The sequence below is a fragment of the Lynx canadensis genome, chromosome B1, assembly GCF_007474595.2.
Source record: "Lynx canadensis isolate LIC74 chromosome B1, mLynCan4.pri.v2, whole genome shotgun sequence".
Classification (NCBI taxonomy): domain Eukaryota; kingdom Metazoa; phylum Chordata; class Mammalia; order Carnivora; family Felidae; genus Lynx; species Lynx canadensis.
The window spans coordinates 152,932,843-152,948,757 of NC_044306.2; the positions used below are offsets into that span (position 1 = coordinate 152,932,843).

Sequence of the window (15,915 nt, forward strand, 5' to 3'; positions counted from 1 at the left end):
ATAATAGTTGTGAGATCTAAAGGCAATAGTTATCCCTCTTCCTCTTTCCTGAATTCACAACCAAGTGAGCTATTGATAAAGAAATAGTACAGATGGAATATAAAGGTGAACTTAAATTTCTAAAGCAGAACTCTAGTATATAGCTTGGATATGTAGTCACCAGGGGTCTTCCTACACTTCCCACCCCCCATTTTACTTTGATTTTTTAATGAGTCTGGATCTGAATAGCAAACATTCCTTAAAACAACCTGGCTTCTAGTAGAGGAGATATAGAAGTGTGCTCAAACCAGACTATTACTGATGGGTAGGAAACTCTGACTGAGAGTATGTATCCTATGTAAGTAGGAGTAGAAAAGATTAGAAACATATGCAGAGAAGCAGATCCCAAAAGAAAAAGAAAGGACTCAGCCACACCTGCTCAATTTGCTTTCCTTAACCTTATGGAGCCATTACTCCTTCTCTTAGAGGGATAGTGAAGAGGGTAGGAAGAAATTAAAAACTTACTTTGCAATGCCACAGAAATTGTCCAGGCTAGGACATCAGAAAAGAGAGAGGGAATAAGTGGTTTCCTAGTATTAGTGCAAAAATATCAGAAAAAGTACTTATATTCTATTAATGAAAGTTACTTAAAAATTCAACATTCTGTGTACATGTGTAGAAGAAAGAGTATAGGTAAATACATTGAAATACGTTAAATTAATGCCTAGCATTATACAGATTTTTTTTAAAAAATTGTAATGTTTATTTATTTTGGAGAGAGAGACAGAGCGTGAGTGGGGGAGGGGGGCAGAGAGGGAGGGGGACACAGAATCTGAAGCAGGCTCCAGGCTCTGAGCTGTCAGCACAGAGCCTAATGCCAGGCTGGAACCCATGAACCATGAGATCATGACCTGAACCAAAGTCAGAGGCCCAACCCACTGAGCCACCCAAGTGCCCCATAGAGATTTTTTTTAATTGCTTATTTCACTCACTGATTTAACAATTACCAAAAGATAATGACAGAGGGTAAAAACAGTAGTGGGGGACAAAGGGGCTGTCTACACATTCTTTCTAGGTTTTGAATGCCTATTTTCTAAATAGGTGGATAAACTGTTAATTATTACTTTTGAAGTAGTCATCCTTCTAGGAATGACTTGCTGGTAGCATTACAAATGACTATTCGATCATTAGAGACCATAAATGAAGATACTTCTATTTCATAAAAAATATATCCTCAAATACCCATGAGACAAAATTATGTTGGGATAGGGGCACCTGGCTGGCTCAGTTGATGGAACATGTGACTTTTGATCTTGAGTTTGTGAGCTCAAGCCCCACAGTGGGTGGAGAGATTATTAAAAATAAAATTTTAAAAAATATTGTGTTGGGATCTCATTTATACTATTTGTTATAAAAAATAAGAAGGTAAATCAAGGAAAATGTGGTTACATTAATAATCCTCACTGATTCTTGTTTTTCTGGGAGTAGTAGTCCAAATTGCATTGTAAATTCTAGAGGTCTACAATTTAAATGCATGCTGTATCCAAACATAATTTGTTAAATTAAGGTTTACATTCCTTATTTACTTTTTTTTTGTAAATTTTAATATGGTATACTAACACAAAGCTGAATATGTAGACTGAATATTTTGTAAACATTTTAAGTTTCTAAATATTTGTTGTAAATGAACTTTATTTTTTTAAAAGTTGAAATGCATATTGGCATTTAAAAATAAATATGCCCCAGGGGTGCTGGCTGGCTCAGCCAGTGGAGCATGCCATCCTTGATCTTGGGGGCATGAGTTCAAGCCCCACATTGGGCATAGAGCCTTCTTTAAAAAAAACTAGATAAATAAAAGAGAGTATTAAAAAAATCAGAGAAAAATAGCGGTGCACCAAAACTCTTTATTTGAATATACATCTTAAATGAAATAAAGTTCAACAGCAAGAGGACTAAACTTTGACAGGGAGTTATTTTTCTTTATAGTTTTTCTTCCCCTGAAGCAACTAGTTGGACCAAGGTTTGATATTCTTTATTGTTTCTAATGATATTATCCTATTTTACCCCCTTATGAGTAATCTTTCATTGTTTTCACTATTACTCCTCAGCATATACATAAGTCTCATATATGCAATACTCAATAAATGCAAGGATTTATCTTTTTTTTTCTGTAAGCTACTGCTTCCATTAAAAAAAAAAGTTTCTCAACCAAGTGGTGGGGGAGTCTTTCTCTTAATATTCCTTCTAATGAATTTTATACATGTGGCATTATTTTCTTGAAAGTTCAATTTTTTTAAATATACTTATTTCATGAAAACTTAGTTCTGTGCTTAATATTTTATATTTAATGCTGCATTAATACATCCTATTATCTGCATAACTCAATGTAAGAAAAAATAATTTGGGAAAAATATTTCTGTACGTAGTTTCAGTAAATGAATAGAAAGTTGCCCACTTACATCCTTTAAAAGCAGTGAAACCTTTATATAATATGTTATATGGGGGAAGTCATTAACTTCTTTTGGTCAGTGTTTTCATTTTTACAGTGAAAATATTAATTCCCAGAAATTTTTGCCAAGCAAAATTATTGAGCATACTAATAAAACACATGAAAGGTTTTTTTTTTTTTTAACACTTTCAGAAGGAAAAAAAAAGGATAATGAGTTTTTATAGCATGTATTGAGGTGGGGGTGCTTATAGGTTTCCAGAGCTCATTTTGAACCTTCAGAATGACACCACCGTTTTATTGGATGGCTCTTGTCCAGACACAGGTGGCAGAGCTTTCCAGGGCTCATGCATTTGCCAGCTGGCATTTCTGCCTGTGATTGCCCTGCTCTAATAGAGGTCATTGGGCCTCTCTGCTCCTGCATGGTGATGGGCCCATTGCCATCTCTTAATTAAAGGCAGAGGCAAAGGGAAGCTGCCCCTTGGCAGGGTGTTTGCCAGCTGGCTCCTTCTGCCCAGGCCCTCCCCTCCCTGCATGTGAACAGTGTTTGCTAAGCAGCTGGGGAATGTAGCTCATTTGCTCAGCAGGAGTATGAAGGCAGCAAAAGCCATTGCCCTGACCAGGATTTGGCAGCCTGATGGTCGTGGGTGTTGAAGATGTGTATATAGAGTTTGTGATATGAAGGAAATTATAGTACAGCGATGACTAAAAGGAGTGGGACAGAAGCAAATTTTGGAAGCTACTTAGGTAATTCAAAATGTGCATTTTTGGTTTTCAATCCCTTAGATACATGCTTTGGGGAGTCCCTCTGATTATATAGCATTTGACTACCCCAGAGAGACAAAGTGCAACTAGAACTCAGATAAGGAACCACTGAGATACACATAATGTTAATATATAAATCAGAATGTTGTGTCATTTTGTGCAATTGATATCAGATCACGCATTATTTCAAGGAGCAGCATGCCAGTTTCCTTGTAATGGGAATTTCCCCCCTGTTTGGCCAAAGTATCAACTTACAATAATTTTACAAAACATATCAATTCTGAATTCAGTAGTTAGGAGTTTAATTTTTTTTATGTTTATTTTTGAGAGAGAGAAACAAAGACAGAGTGTGAGTGGGGGAGGGCACAGAGGGAGGGAGGCAGAATCTGAAGCAGACTCCAGGCTCTGAGCTGTCAGCACGCAGCCTGACATGGGGCTCAAACTCACGAACTGCAAGATCATGTCCCGACCCAAAGTCAGACGCTTAACTGAGTGAGCCACCCAGGCATCCCTCAATAGTTAGGAATTTACAAGAAGGTTTTAATTTTTTTCTCTTTTTATTAAATTTGCCATCATGCTACAGACTCAAGTCAAATTTACCTAGAAACTGTTATGTTATGGAGATTGAGCTTGGTGCTATGTACATCATCTCTATCTCCATCTCTATGTGCTCACACTGTGCTTGATAAATAATTCTTCCCATTTTAAAGAAGAAAAAATTGAAGTTGAGTTGTGTATCCATATTTATACTCTTCATTAGACAACAGCATGACTTGAATTCTAACACTGATATTCCTTGTTCATTTATAAAAAAAAAAACCTTCTCCATTTCTATAATAAATGTTAACTTTTTTTTAAGTTTATTTATTTATTTTGAGAGAGAAAGAGAGAGAGAAAGCACACACAAGCAGGGGAGGGGCAGAGAGAGGGAGAGAGAGAATCCCAAACAGGAGTCTCAGTGTCAGCACGGAGCCCAGTGCAGGTCTCAAACTCACCAACCATGAGCTCATGACCTGAGCCAAAATCAAGAGTTGGAAACTTAACTGACTGAGCCACCCACGCACCCCAATAAATGTCAATATTTTATGTAAAAATCATAATTATAACAAATATATCAGAAACTTTGGTTTTGTCTAGATTTTTACACCAGCTTATCTTTAAACAAAATGCAAGTTAACATTTCTCACTGAAATTCTCACTAATCTTGTTGAATATAATTCTTGCATATTCAGCCACAAGCTTGAGCAGCCAGAGAGCATGAGTAAGTACAATAGTTTCTAGTAATAGTTTACCTCTTTTAAAAGGAACACATCAAGAAATTGTGTGCTTTTTTACTGCTTTTTCCCTAGTGTAGAGAAGGGATAATAGAGTATATAGGAGAAAGTCAGTGAATGGGAATAAAGAAAAAGACTGACATTACTAGGTAAAATTTTATAGGCTTTAATGACCCTAGTTTAAATTCTTTGTAAGACTCTAATAATATTTCTTATACCATAAAGATTCGGCAATTAAATTTAATCTGTGAATTAAAAAATTAAAAAAAATAATTTTTCACACAGAATGAATCAGAAAGCTTATTTGCATTAGAAATTAGAATATCCCAGGCCCCTGGGTGGCTCAGTCAGTTAAGCATCCAACTTGGGCTCAGGTCATGATCACAGGGTTTGTGGGTTCAAGCCCTACATCAGGTTCTGTGCTGACAGCTCAGTGTCTGGAGCTTGTTTCAGATTCTGTGTCTCCCTCTCTCCCTGCCCCTCCCCCACTCGCACTCTGTCTCCCTCTCTCAAAAATAAACATTAAAAAAAAATTAGAACATTTCTATTTAGATGGAAATTGGGATACATTTAACCCTAAGATAATTCTATATGTTTGACTATATTAAATGAGGAATGGTAAACCTGCTTTAAAACAAATAAATGCTAATAGGTTGTATAGTTTAGATTTTACTGGTGGTACATGTTCTGTAGAACATGACTGCCAGTGGACTTTGATGTGTCCAATTTGAAAAAATTTCAAATAATAATGGCAATGAAAACATAGCTTTATAGCTTATTAAATGTTTTCATGTGCATTACTTACTGATTCTTACAGTATCTCTATGAGACTATCCAGGCATCAGTTTCTACCCCAATCTTACAGATAAGGAAACTGAAGATAAAAGTAAACATGGACTTGTGTTATTTTAGCACGTGATTTCAGTGTCCACACTAAAGTCACAACATGACATGCTGCTATCGATTGTAAATTTCAAGGGAAGTTGAAGTTACATGCAACATGAAAGCATGGTTTGCATTTATTTTGCATTTTAATAGTGTTATTAAGATTCACTAATAACCATATTCCCTATTAGAGGGCTTGAGAAAGAATTGTTATATTCTTGTTTTCAATTCTTTTCTCATTTCAGAAAAAAATCCTTTACATCTTATTCCCATTATATTTTAAAAAATAATCAATACATGTTTTTAATTATAAAATAAAATTCTCTGAAATATCTTGAAAGTGATGGTTTATAGTCATCAATCAAGATACTGTAACTAGAGACAGTTCCCACAAACAGAGGGAAAAAAATCTCTGACCATTATCTCTCATGAATTCATTCTTTAATATCCATCAGAAATGTATTAAGTGTAGAAACACCATCAGCCAAAAACAACGTTAGCCAAGAATTCACACAGAAAAATACAAGGGAGAAGAAAGTTCAAAACAGGGACTTTGTGTGTTTAGATCTTTGTAGGTCTAAGATTTTCTATTCAGTGTGGTAATCTCAGAGATAAATTATGGACAGTTAGTCTAGACTTTGGTAGCAGTCAAAATAGGAACAGTTTCCTATTTGTTTTCGTTTCTAAAATTATCTTTACAGTGATTTTTGTTTTCACTGCATCTCCATTCACTACTCATCCAGCTCAAACACATAAACGTGAAAAAATAGAAAGTGTTTAAAAATTAAAAAAAAAAGTTTATTTGCAGTTTTTTCTTTAGTAATCCATTTGGACTTAATGAATTGAAATTAAATTTCTCCAGTCAAGTACTCATTCCTTCTCCCGAGCCCTAAATATAATTAGAAATGAAACTCACCAATGATATAAAGCATAAGACTTACCTGGTGATATATGAAACATTGTCACCTTACTCCATGAACAGGCAACATGTTAGATGTGCTCCAATAAAATATTTATAAGAAACATAAGCATATGAATACCAGTACTAAAATAGAGTCTGTAAAATAATTTTTTTTATAAATATATATATTTTTTTCAACGTTTTTTATTTATTTTTGGGACAGAGAGAGACAGAGCATGAACGGGGGAGGGGCAGAGAGAGAGGGAGACACAGAATCGGAAACAGGCTCCAGGCTCTGAGCCATCAGCCCAGAACCCGACGCGGGGCTCGAACTCACGGACCGCGAGATCGTGACCTGGCTGAAGTCGGACGCTTAACCGACTGCGCCACCCAGGCGCCCCATGAGTCTGTAAAATAATTTATCTCCTGCAGGGGTGCCTGGGTGGCTCAGTGGGTTAAGTGACTGACTCTTGGTTTTGGCTCAGGTCATGATCTCATGATTCGTGAGTTTGAGCCCCACATTGGGGTTTGTGATAACAGTGTGGACCTTGCTTGGGATTCTCTCTCTCCCCCTCCCCTTCACGCTCTCTCTCTCAAAAAAAATACATGTTAAAAAAATTTTATCTCCTGAAAATCATATTTAAAAGTTTACAAATTTATTTCTGCCAAAGACAAGTATGGTGGATGAGTGGAGAACATGTTACCCACCAATTTTGAGTTCTAGAAAATACTTTTAGATATCATATAGATAGCACACCTAAGATGTATAGTTTTTTTTTCTAAAAGATTGTATGTGTACTAATAGCAAGTCTATTAGTTTCTGATTTATTTTCTGATTTATGATTCTAAGTTGTGTTGTCATTAGTAATTCACATGTTGACTTTTTTATTGTATGTACATGTGTAATCCAAGGACCAAGAAACCAGCTATACAATTATCAAATCTAAAGAGACAACTGTAACTGCAGAGGGCTTGAAGCCAGCTTCAGTATACGTCTTCCAAATTCGAGCACGCACAGCAGCAGGCTATGGTGTCTTCAGTCGAAGATTTGAGTTTGAAACCATCCCAGTGTGTAAGTCATTTTAATTACTGTCAACTCATGTCTCTGTAATGGTTACCAGAAAAGAGTCAGTGGATCAATACTCTCTCCGGGCATTCTGTCAGTCTCCTGGTCCTCTCTCTCCCAGGCATGACCCCTTCAGGTAGGAAGCATCTGTCATGCTATTATGGTAGGTTGGTAGGTTAACACATCGGTCCCTGCTCCTCATCACATTTAGTCTACTGGGAGATGAAACATCAGGAGATCCTTAAGAAATGTTTAAACCTTGCTTTTAAAGACTTTCCTTCCACGGCTGCCATACTTTATTGAATTATTGCCATTTATTTTTACTTGTTTTATTGAACAATGCTACCAGGCTTAGTCTTTCTATGAAAATTCTACAGGGAGCATTTGTTAGTATTAAGTTTGGCAAGAAAATAGTGCTCTCAGCAACCAATCTGATTGTTTTAAAAAATCAACATTTCTGGCAGCATCTCTGAGTGAAGGATCCAGAAATGTTTCTGGAAAACACTTCTTGCACCATTTTTTTTTCAAATAAAATAGTATAAAACGTTTTTCTCTTTAATGTCAAACAATTGATTACTTGTCCTAGAGCACGCATTAAAAGTAGGATTAGAAGAAGACAATAAAAGTTTTGTTATGAAGAAAATAACACTAGGAGTAGTGTGAAATGTCAAATATGTGGGTGTATGTATTTTCATTTGGTGGGTCACAATTAAGAATATTAGCTTTAGTGAGTCACCATTACTAAGTGAATACTATCTTATCATTCAGGTATGTTAAGACAAAATTATCTGAAAATCATTATCTTGAACATACACTTTAAAAAGACTTTTCCTTTTTTTATGAATATAATTTATTGTCAGATTGGCTTACATACAACACCCAGTGCTCATCCCAACAAGTGCCCTCCTCAATGCCCATCACCCATTTTCCCCTCTCCCCCACCCCGCATCCACCCTCAGTTTGTTCTCTGTATTTAAGAGTCTCTTGTGGTTTGCCTCCCTCCCTCTCTGTTTGTAACTATTTTTTCTCCTTCCCTTCCCCCATGGTCTTCTGTTAAGTTTCTCAAGATCCACATATGAATGAAAACATATCTGTCCTCTGACTGACTTATTTCACTCAGCATAATACCATCCAGTTCCATCCATGTTGCTGCAAATGGCATGATTCCATTCTTTTTTATTGTAAAAAGACTTTTCTAATTGGATACTTAATTCATAATAATGATGCATGATGTTATTCATTGATTAGTTTTTAAAATTTATAATATTTAATTTATATTATACATAGGTCATAAAATTTTTATGATGGGCTTTCTTTTTCATGTATATTATCACATATGTCATTAATATAGTCCTAAAACCAAATGCAAACATAAACACAGGAATGCAAAAATCTTTATTTTAGAAAGACTATTTAAAATGAGGATTTGGGTGGAAAATCTTAAACTATTTTTCTCAAGCTTTAGTTTCTATCTTATACTGCATAGTATCCATTCTATTTTATTTTTGTTATGCATACAAATAAACATTTAAAATTGGCCCCGTATATCATTCCTTTTCCCAACAGCAATGTTAAAACACACCAGCAAATAAACCTAGCATGAATGAAACTATCTAGCCAATCAAGTTAGCTCTTTTTTCTGGTTTCTTGTAACATAAATTCTCTTGAAACTTTGAGACTATCACTGAACCTTTCTTAACTCCCACTCACCAAGATTTACCAACACTTTCATGCTTCTTTTATGATTTTTTCTCCAATTCATTACTTCCTTTTATCCATTTCTTACCTACTTGATTCAAATCTGTATAACCAAATTGCTGAAATAAAGTTATTCTGTGTTTTAAATTATATTTTTATTAAGATAAATGTAGTTTCACATGAAGTTGTAGGGAATGATGCAGAGTGAACTCTTGTACAATTTTTTTAGTTTCTCCCAATGGTAACATTTTGCATAACTATAGCATAAGATCACAATCAGGATATTGACATTGATGCAATCCACCAATCTTACTCAACTTTCCTTGTACCCTTTTTTATGTGTGTATGATGTAGGCGTGTGTGTGTGTGTGTGTGTGTGTGTGCATTAAGTTCGATACAATTTGGTCAGTTGTGTGGGTCTTTATATCTACCATCATGGTCAAGATATTTCACAGTGCCAACACCATAAAGTTCCTTCGGGTTGCCCTATTATAACTATACCAACTGCCTTTGGGAGCAGCTCCTATCCCATAACTAATCACTGACAACCACTAATTTCTAAACATTCATTTCTAAAATTTTGACATTTCAGAAATGTTCCATAAATGGAATCATACAGTATGCAACCTTTTAGTTTAGAATTGACTTTTTTCACTCAGTATAATTTCCTAGAGTCTGACACAGGGCTCGAACCCACGAACCATGAGATTATGACCTGGGCCGAAGTCAGATGCTCAACTGACTGAGCCACCCAGGCACCCCAAAGCTGCACATTTTTAAAAAAATGAAAATGTGGGGCGCCTGGGTGGCGCAGTCGGTTAAGCATCCGACTTCAGCCAGGTCACGATCTCGTGGTCCGTGGGTTCAAGCCCCGCGTCGGGCTCTGGGCTGATGGCTCAGAGCCTGGAGCCTGTTTCCGATTCTGTGTCTCCCTCTCTCTCTGCCCCTCCCCCGTTCATGCTCTGTCTCTCTCTGTCCCAAAAATAAATAAACGTTGAAAAAAAATTAAAAAAATAAAAAATAAAAAATAAAAAATGAAAATGTATTATTGCAATTCTTCCTCATAGGCCCTTGATTTAATTATCTAATATACAAAACTATCTGATTTAAGTGAACGGTAGAGGAAAAAAGGTAAATGTGAATGTTTGTGATTTGGCATTATTAACAAAATATTTTCATAAAATGTATTAATCATTTGAAATTTTTAGGATGCCATTAAAAATATTTTATTGCAAGATAATATCCCATACCTAGGTGCATATTTTAATCTATTGTTAGATTAGATCTTGTCAATTGTTAAAAATGAAGCATTTGACAGTACTAAGCACCAGTATTTTTTTTTCTCAAAATTAATAGTTTGGTTAGCCAGAATTTGCCCTGTTTTTATCCCTACCTCTGATTAATCATGCCCCCTTTCTCCAAAATGATATCTCAGAGTTCCCAAAATGGCCCATTGAGACCAGAGAGATTTGTTAGAATTTGTTTAAAAGGGCTTTTGAAGTCTAGATGGAGAATTTGGGAATTTTTTTTATAGGTAGTAGGCATTTACTAAATTTTTGATCAGAGAAACATGATCAAAGTGATATTTTTGGATGTTTATGTGAACACATAGAAATCAAAGGGAATATTTATAAAACCAGTGAACAATAGTCCAGTAGATTTGAATCAAATAGGTGAGGAAAAAGAAACATAGTTTGTGGGGAAAAAACAGAAGAAACACAAAAATGTTTGGTAATTAATAGCCAAGTAGGAGTTAAGAAAAATTCAGTGATAGTTAAAAGAAACCAGAATAAAAGAGATCAAATTAGTCTGGTTTGTGGTTTGATTTATGGTGTTTATTTATTGATGTGTTTTTGTTAATGTCCTTGAGGTGGATGTGGTATAAAAATGCTATTTGTATATGAAAATGAATCCAAATAAAAGGAAAGTAGTTTTTGTTTTTGTTTTTTTTAATAAGGTCATGCTTTGAAGTGAAGTAAAGTAAGAGTTGTAAATATAAATTTGGGACTCATGAGCTTAGAGTTAACTGATGTCATAAGCATAAAAGTACCCATAAGAGGTAGGGAGAAAAGGAAGCAGGAAGGGAGAAAGACAGAAAAAGATTAAAGAGTAAGGAGAGAAGTGTGGAGGATCAGGAGCATTCATCAGGAATTGTTCATGAAGAAGATGTAGGGAGAGAATGTGGAGCCAACGGAACTGACAAAGTAGTGCTACAGTGTGGGGGAAAAGGGGAAAAACGCCTCATCTGATGTTCTATAAACCAAGACGAAGCAGAGCCTCAAGGTTGAAGTTTATGTTCAACAAAGGCAAATACCTTATGATGCATGGTAAAGTAAATGGAAGAGTACTCATGTGTTTAGCAAGAATGTCATGCATAGAACTCAAAGGCAGAAGAAGATAAGTTGCAGAGGGAATTTAATAATGTTGGTTATCAGATAATAATAAATAATAAATAAATAAAAATAACAATACTGCTCTAGATAACAATCAACGTGTTAAATAGGAAAGAATAATTTGATAAAGCAGAAGATAACAATATGTAAAAGCACTGTGCTAAATATTATCTCTAAACAGAATTATAATGATCCAGGAAAATTATTCCTGTTTGGAGATTAATGAAAATGAGCCTTGATAAAGTTAAATACTTTGCTTTGGCCTATTTCCCTAGTAAATTTTGGACCTGTTTTCAAATTTAAGTTGAACCAACATCAGTAAGTTTAGGTATAAGGATTTGTTTCCACTAAGAACAATTATCTATTCAGGCTTGGAGGTAGCAGACAAGTAGCCTATAATTGACTCCTGGATAAAAGATCTCCTGGAGGGAGACCTTTGAAGGAGCCAGGTCTTGGAAGAGATAGGAAAGATTCTAACATTGGAGTTAGGTGAAGCAAAGGAAACTACATAACCATCCAGTTGTATTTAACCAGAGTTCAGACTTGATTGCTCTTTAATCTAGACAGTTTAACATTATTGAAACATGAGAAATCGTAATAGATTAGAGTTTGAGAAAATGAGGAAGACTCATTATGATGATTTTGTTAGGAAATTAAGAAGAGAGAATAAAAAATATTGGAACAGCAGTTAGAGCCTAATAAAAATAACATTGAATGTATGTGGACCATGTCTGCATGATTTTTTCTAGAAACATTGCCTCTTGCCAAAAAGAAAATTAAAGAACTGAGAAAAGCAATGCTATAAGTAATCTGAGTTTAGAGACTAATAAAGCAAACCTTGGGGAAGGTTACTAGTGATAGTGGAGTAGCTTTGCCCTACGCATTTATACTGCTCAGCAGTTTTAAATTCCCTACCACAGATCTCAATATCAGAGAATAAAGGAGAAAATCAAGATAAAGAACCATTGAACTGCAACAATTATTATCCAAGAAAAGGAGGGTAAGAACGTAGATTTAGACTGTCAATAAGAGTCTTTCTTGTACATGAACAAGCTACTAGTGATATTGGGTCTGAAGACTGGTCTAAAAGATCAAATTGTAGATCAAATGCAAGAAGTGGTCAGAGAGTAAGTCAATTTTGGTTTGAAAGAATCAAGGGAGAGGTAACAAGAATAGAAAGGGAAGTGTTTGGATGTCCAAAACTATTGATGGGGCCAATAGCTGGTAAAGGGTTCTAGGAAGCAAAACAGGGAAATTATAGTTGTTATTACTCTTGACGACTTAAAATTTGTTAAGAAGGGTAACTAATGCCACTCTGAATTAATCAAAGTGATGATTTTGTTAAACAATAGCATGGTAGGTATCTTATTGAGGGTTTCTTGAGAACATTTGTAAAATTAATTTTGCTCTGAAGCATTCTTATTCTAACACAGTGCAGATATCAGCATGAAAGAAATATCTCCATACTTATTTAGGTACAAGTATCTTAACACGTCCGTATTCCTTTTATTATGGTAATTGTACAGTTAAAATATATAATATTTCATCTAAATCCATGTATTTAAAAAAAGATGATGTAAATGAATTTAATCTTACTGTAGACTTCTCAAAGTTCTAAGTGTATGTCTTGATATTTTTCAAAAAGGAGTCCTATATATAAAGTATACTCACGGATGATATTCTGCTAGAAATTACGATTTTTAAAATTATATTCAGAATATGATATTAACTTCACTGAAGCCATAACCGCAATATTTTGGACTTCAACGTATGTCTATGGGAAAAAAACCCTGTCTGAGGTGTCAAGATTTTTCTCCTAGAAACAGCCACATGCAAACTCTAAAATGTCAAATCTCAGATACTTAGCACCTCCTGTTTAGAGTAAGGGGTTTGGTATCAAGGACTAAGTTTCATTTTATCTTGCAAACCTAAGATCCCTAGATAAATACTATGCAAACAATTACATTCATTTTTTATGATGACAAGGAAATAATCAGTGACTTAGTGATTCTTTCAAATTTCCATTTGGAGAGTAAATATTTTCTCCTAAAGATGTCTTTTCAATTACACACCATTGAGCAGAGATATCAGGGGGAAATCTCGGCCAAGTGTGGGTGAATTGTTTAAACCATGCATCGATTACCGACTATTAAGCAGCTCTTATTTGAATGCATATGATCTCTTTAACCGCGGGCTCCGTTTTCTGTGTCTTCTATCAGCAGTTGCAGCCTCCAGCGATCAAAGCCAGATTCCTATAATTGCTGTGTCTGTGACAGTGGGAGTCATTTTGTTGGCAGTGGTTATCGGCTTCCTCCTCAGTGGAAGGTAAGAGAGGAAGCTGTGATTTTGAACTTTTGCAGCTGATCTCTTCTTTACCTTGATCTGACCATTTGGCTGTTAAGCACATCCCAAAACAAATCAGACAAGCAAATATGTCAGTAGATAACCACAATATAAGAGATATTTTTAAGCCTTGCCTTGTCCATATGAGGGCTAACATTTAAGCACACAATTTCTCCTTTCCAGGTATGCTCTCTTCACAAGAGTGATTAATAACTTGGTATTACTGATTCTATCTTTAACCATATTTTTTCTGATACAGTTTTTTAAATCTGATTCATTTTGTCTCAAAAATATTTATAGTCATTTCAGTTTTAGTGTTAGGGAAGACCTATGCCTGTGCCTGGTAGATACGTAAGAATAATACTAATAATTCTACTTAGCCAGGATTCTTTCCTAACAGGGTGATGGATATGAAGCAGACGCTCTGGAAAACGGAGAAATAAACAACCCTTTTTAATGACTGCTTTTATTTTCAGCTTCTGGATGATTTCAGCCTGACTACATCAATCATAGTGTGTACGGATTCGCAGTGAATTGCACTGAATATTGTATCAATAGATACATTAACATGTGTGTTGCACATCTACATTTTTTATTGTGAACAAAAACAAGAGGTAGAGACCCAAGAAGAACTTCTGTAGAAAGTATTTCCTGACACTGAGCTGAGCATAATCAACCTTCAAAAAGATTTTTAAAATAACAATAAGTAAATGAATCAAAGCATGGGCGTACTGTATCCCTACCACAAACATGTTTCCATTTTTCACTAGGCCACTGTCAGAAGGGACATTCAGTAATTAGTGCCATCCATTTGAAAATGTGTTGGTGTTAGACTATTGCAGAAAATTTGATGAGAGTCTTCATGGAAATATTTAGACTTGCACAAATATGTGAAATTGTTATGTAAGGTCCAAAAAACAAGGTCAGGAAATCAATATTCATATTAATTTTGTTACTGTTCTACTTACTTACTTTTGACTCTTCAGCACATTTTCAACTCATAAATATACAGAATTGGGCACTTTTCAATATACTGCATATTATATTCTGAAAAGATTTGTAACTATAGCCTTAAATTACAGTAATTTATTTTCATAAAACATTGTTGAATATATTCCTTTGAACATCCTTTGTTTTTGTATATGAAAATTCCTTTTCTTCTAGTTCCTGTTTATTTAAGAATGTTCAAAATTTTCTTAAGAATGTGTATAGAAATCCATCACTTACGTTTAATGCTAGAATAGCAGTGATGCACTTTTAGAATTTCTAGGTAGGAAGCAGTTTGTGTTCTTTTGAGGACAGCTAGCCTATTGGACCAGAAAGCTGGCTGGCTGGTATCCCACTGTTCGTTTTTCTCTGAAGTCACCTGGGGAGAATGCTCTGATGATGTCCCTGCTTCCTGGGAGATAAAAATGTTGTCATGAAAACTTGCTCAGATTTTGGTCAAATAAGATAATTGTCTGGTAACTGTTAAGGAACCTTCCACGTGATATGAGTCTTTTCTACCTCAAAAGGGTAGATAACTATGATACAATTGCAGAGCTGGTTTGTAATATCATTTCTTTACTTCTGACTGAGATATGAGTTGGCTTCTTCATTTCCAATAAATCCGGAAGTGTTAGTTGTAGTTAGGGACATGGGGATTATAAGAAGATGCTGTATTTGTTATGTCCACACTTAGAGGAAGTGAATAAAACAGAAGGAAAGATCAAGATCTACAATCCAATAAGTCTGTATGTTTGAGGGTTTATTAAAGGACAAATCAAATATATATAGAATATATCTTATTGTATACTTAGCCACAGTATATTTATTTAACCTAAGTATTGTTAATGTGAATTTACTGATGACATTCAGCTATGGATTCTTGCTTACTTGCATGTGAATCAGCCACTATTCTCAAAAATTTTTCTTCCCCAACACACACACACACGTATACATATATACATATGTATACAGATACATATGTATCTGTAGCATTAGATGAAGTGTTTGAGAGAAGATTCAATTTACCCATTACTTGGTAACTGAAGGATAGCAATGCTCTAGTGTCCATGTGCACACACACGCACCACATAAATTCCATATGTACTTGGATTTGCTGCATGAGAATAATTAAATTTTAGTGTAATTTCTCAGTTGTGCTAGAATCACAGCTACACCCA

At 35.0% G+C, this 15,915-nt stretch overlaps 1 protein-coding gene across 4 annotated transcripts in view; it reads left to right on the top strand.

Moving 5' to 3' along the window:
- The window catches only part of EPHA5 (EPH receptor A5), a 338,688-nt gene that overhangs the window by 245,712 nt on the left and 77,061 nt on the right, over positions 1–15,915 (top strand). For 2 of the 4 annotated variants that reach the window (XM_030313778.1, XM_030313781.1), the window contains exons 7-8: positions 7,163–7,322; positions 13,627–13,732. In XM_030313778.1, coding sequence (XP_030169638.1) covers positions 7,163–7,322; positions 13,627–13,732 — 266 coding nt within the window. The remainder of the gene's footprint in view (positions 1–7,162; positions 7,323–13,626; positions 13,733–15,915) is intronic. The other 2 variants (XM_030313779.1, XM_030313782.1) reach the window with 1 other exon arrangement.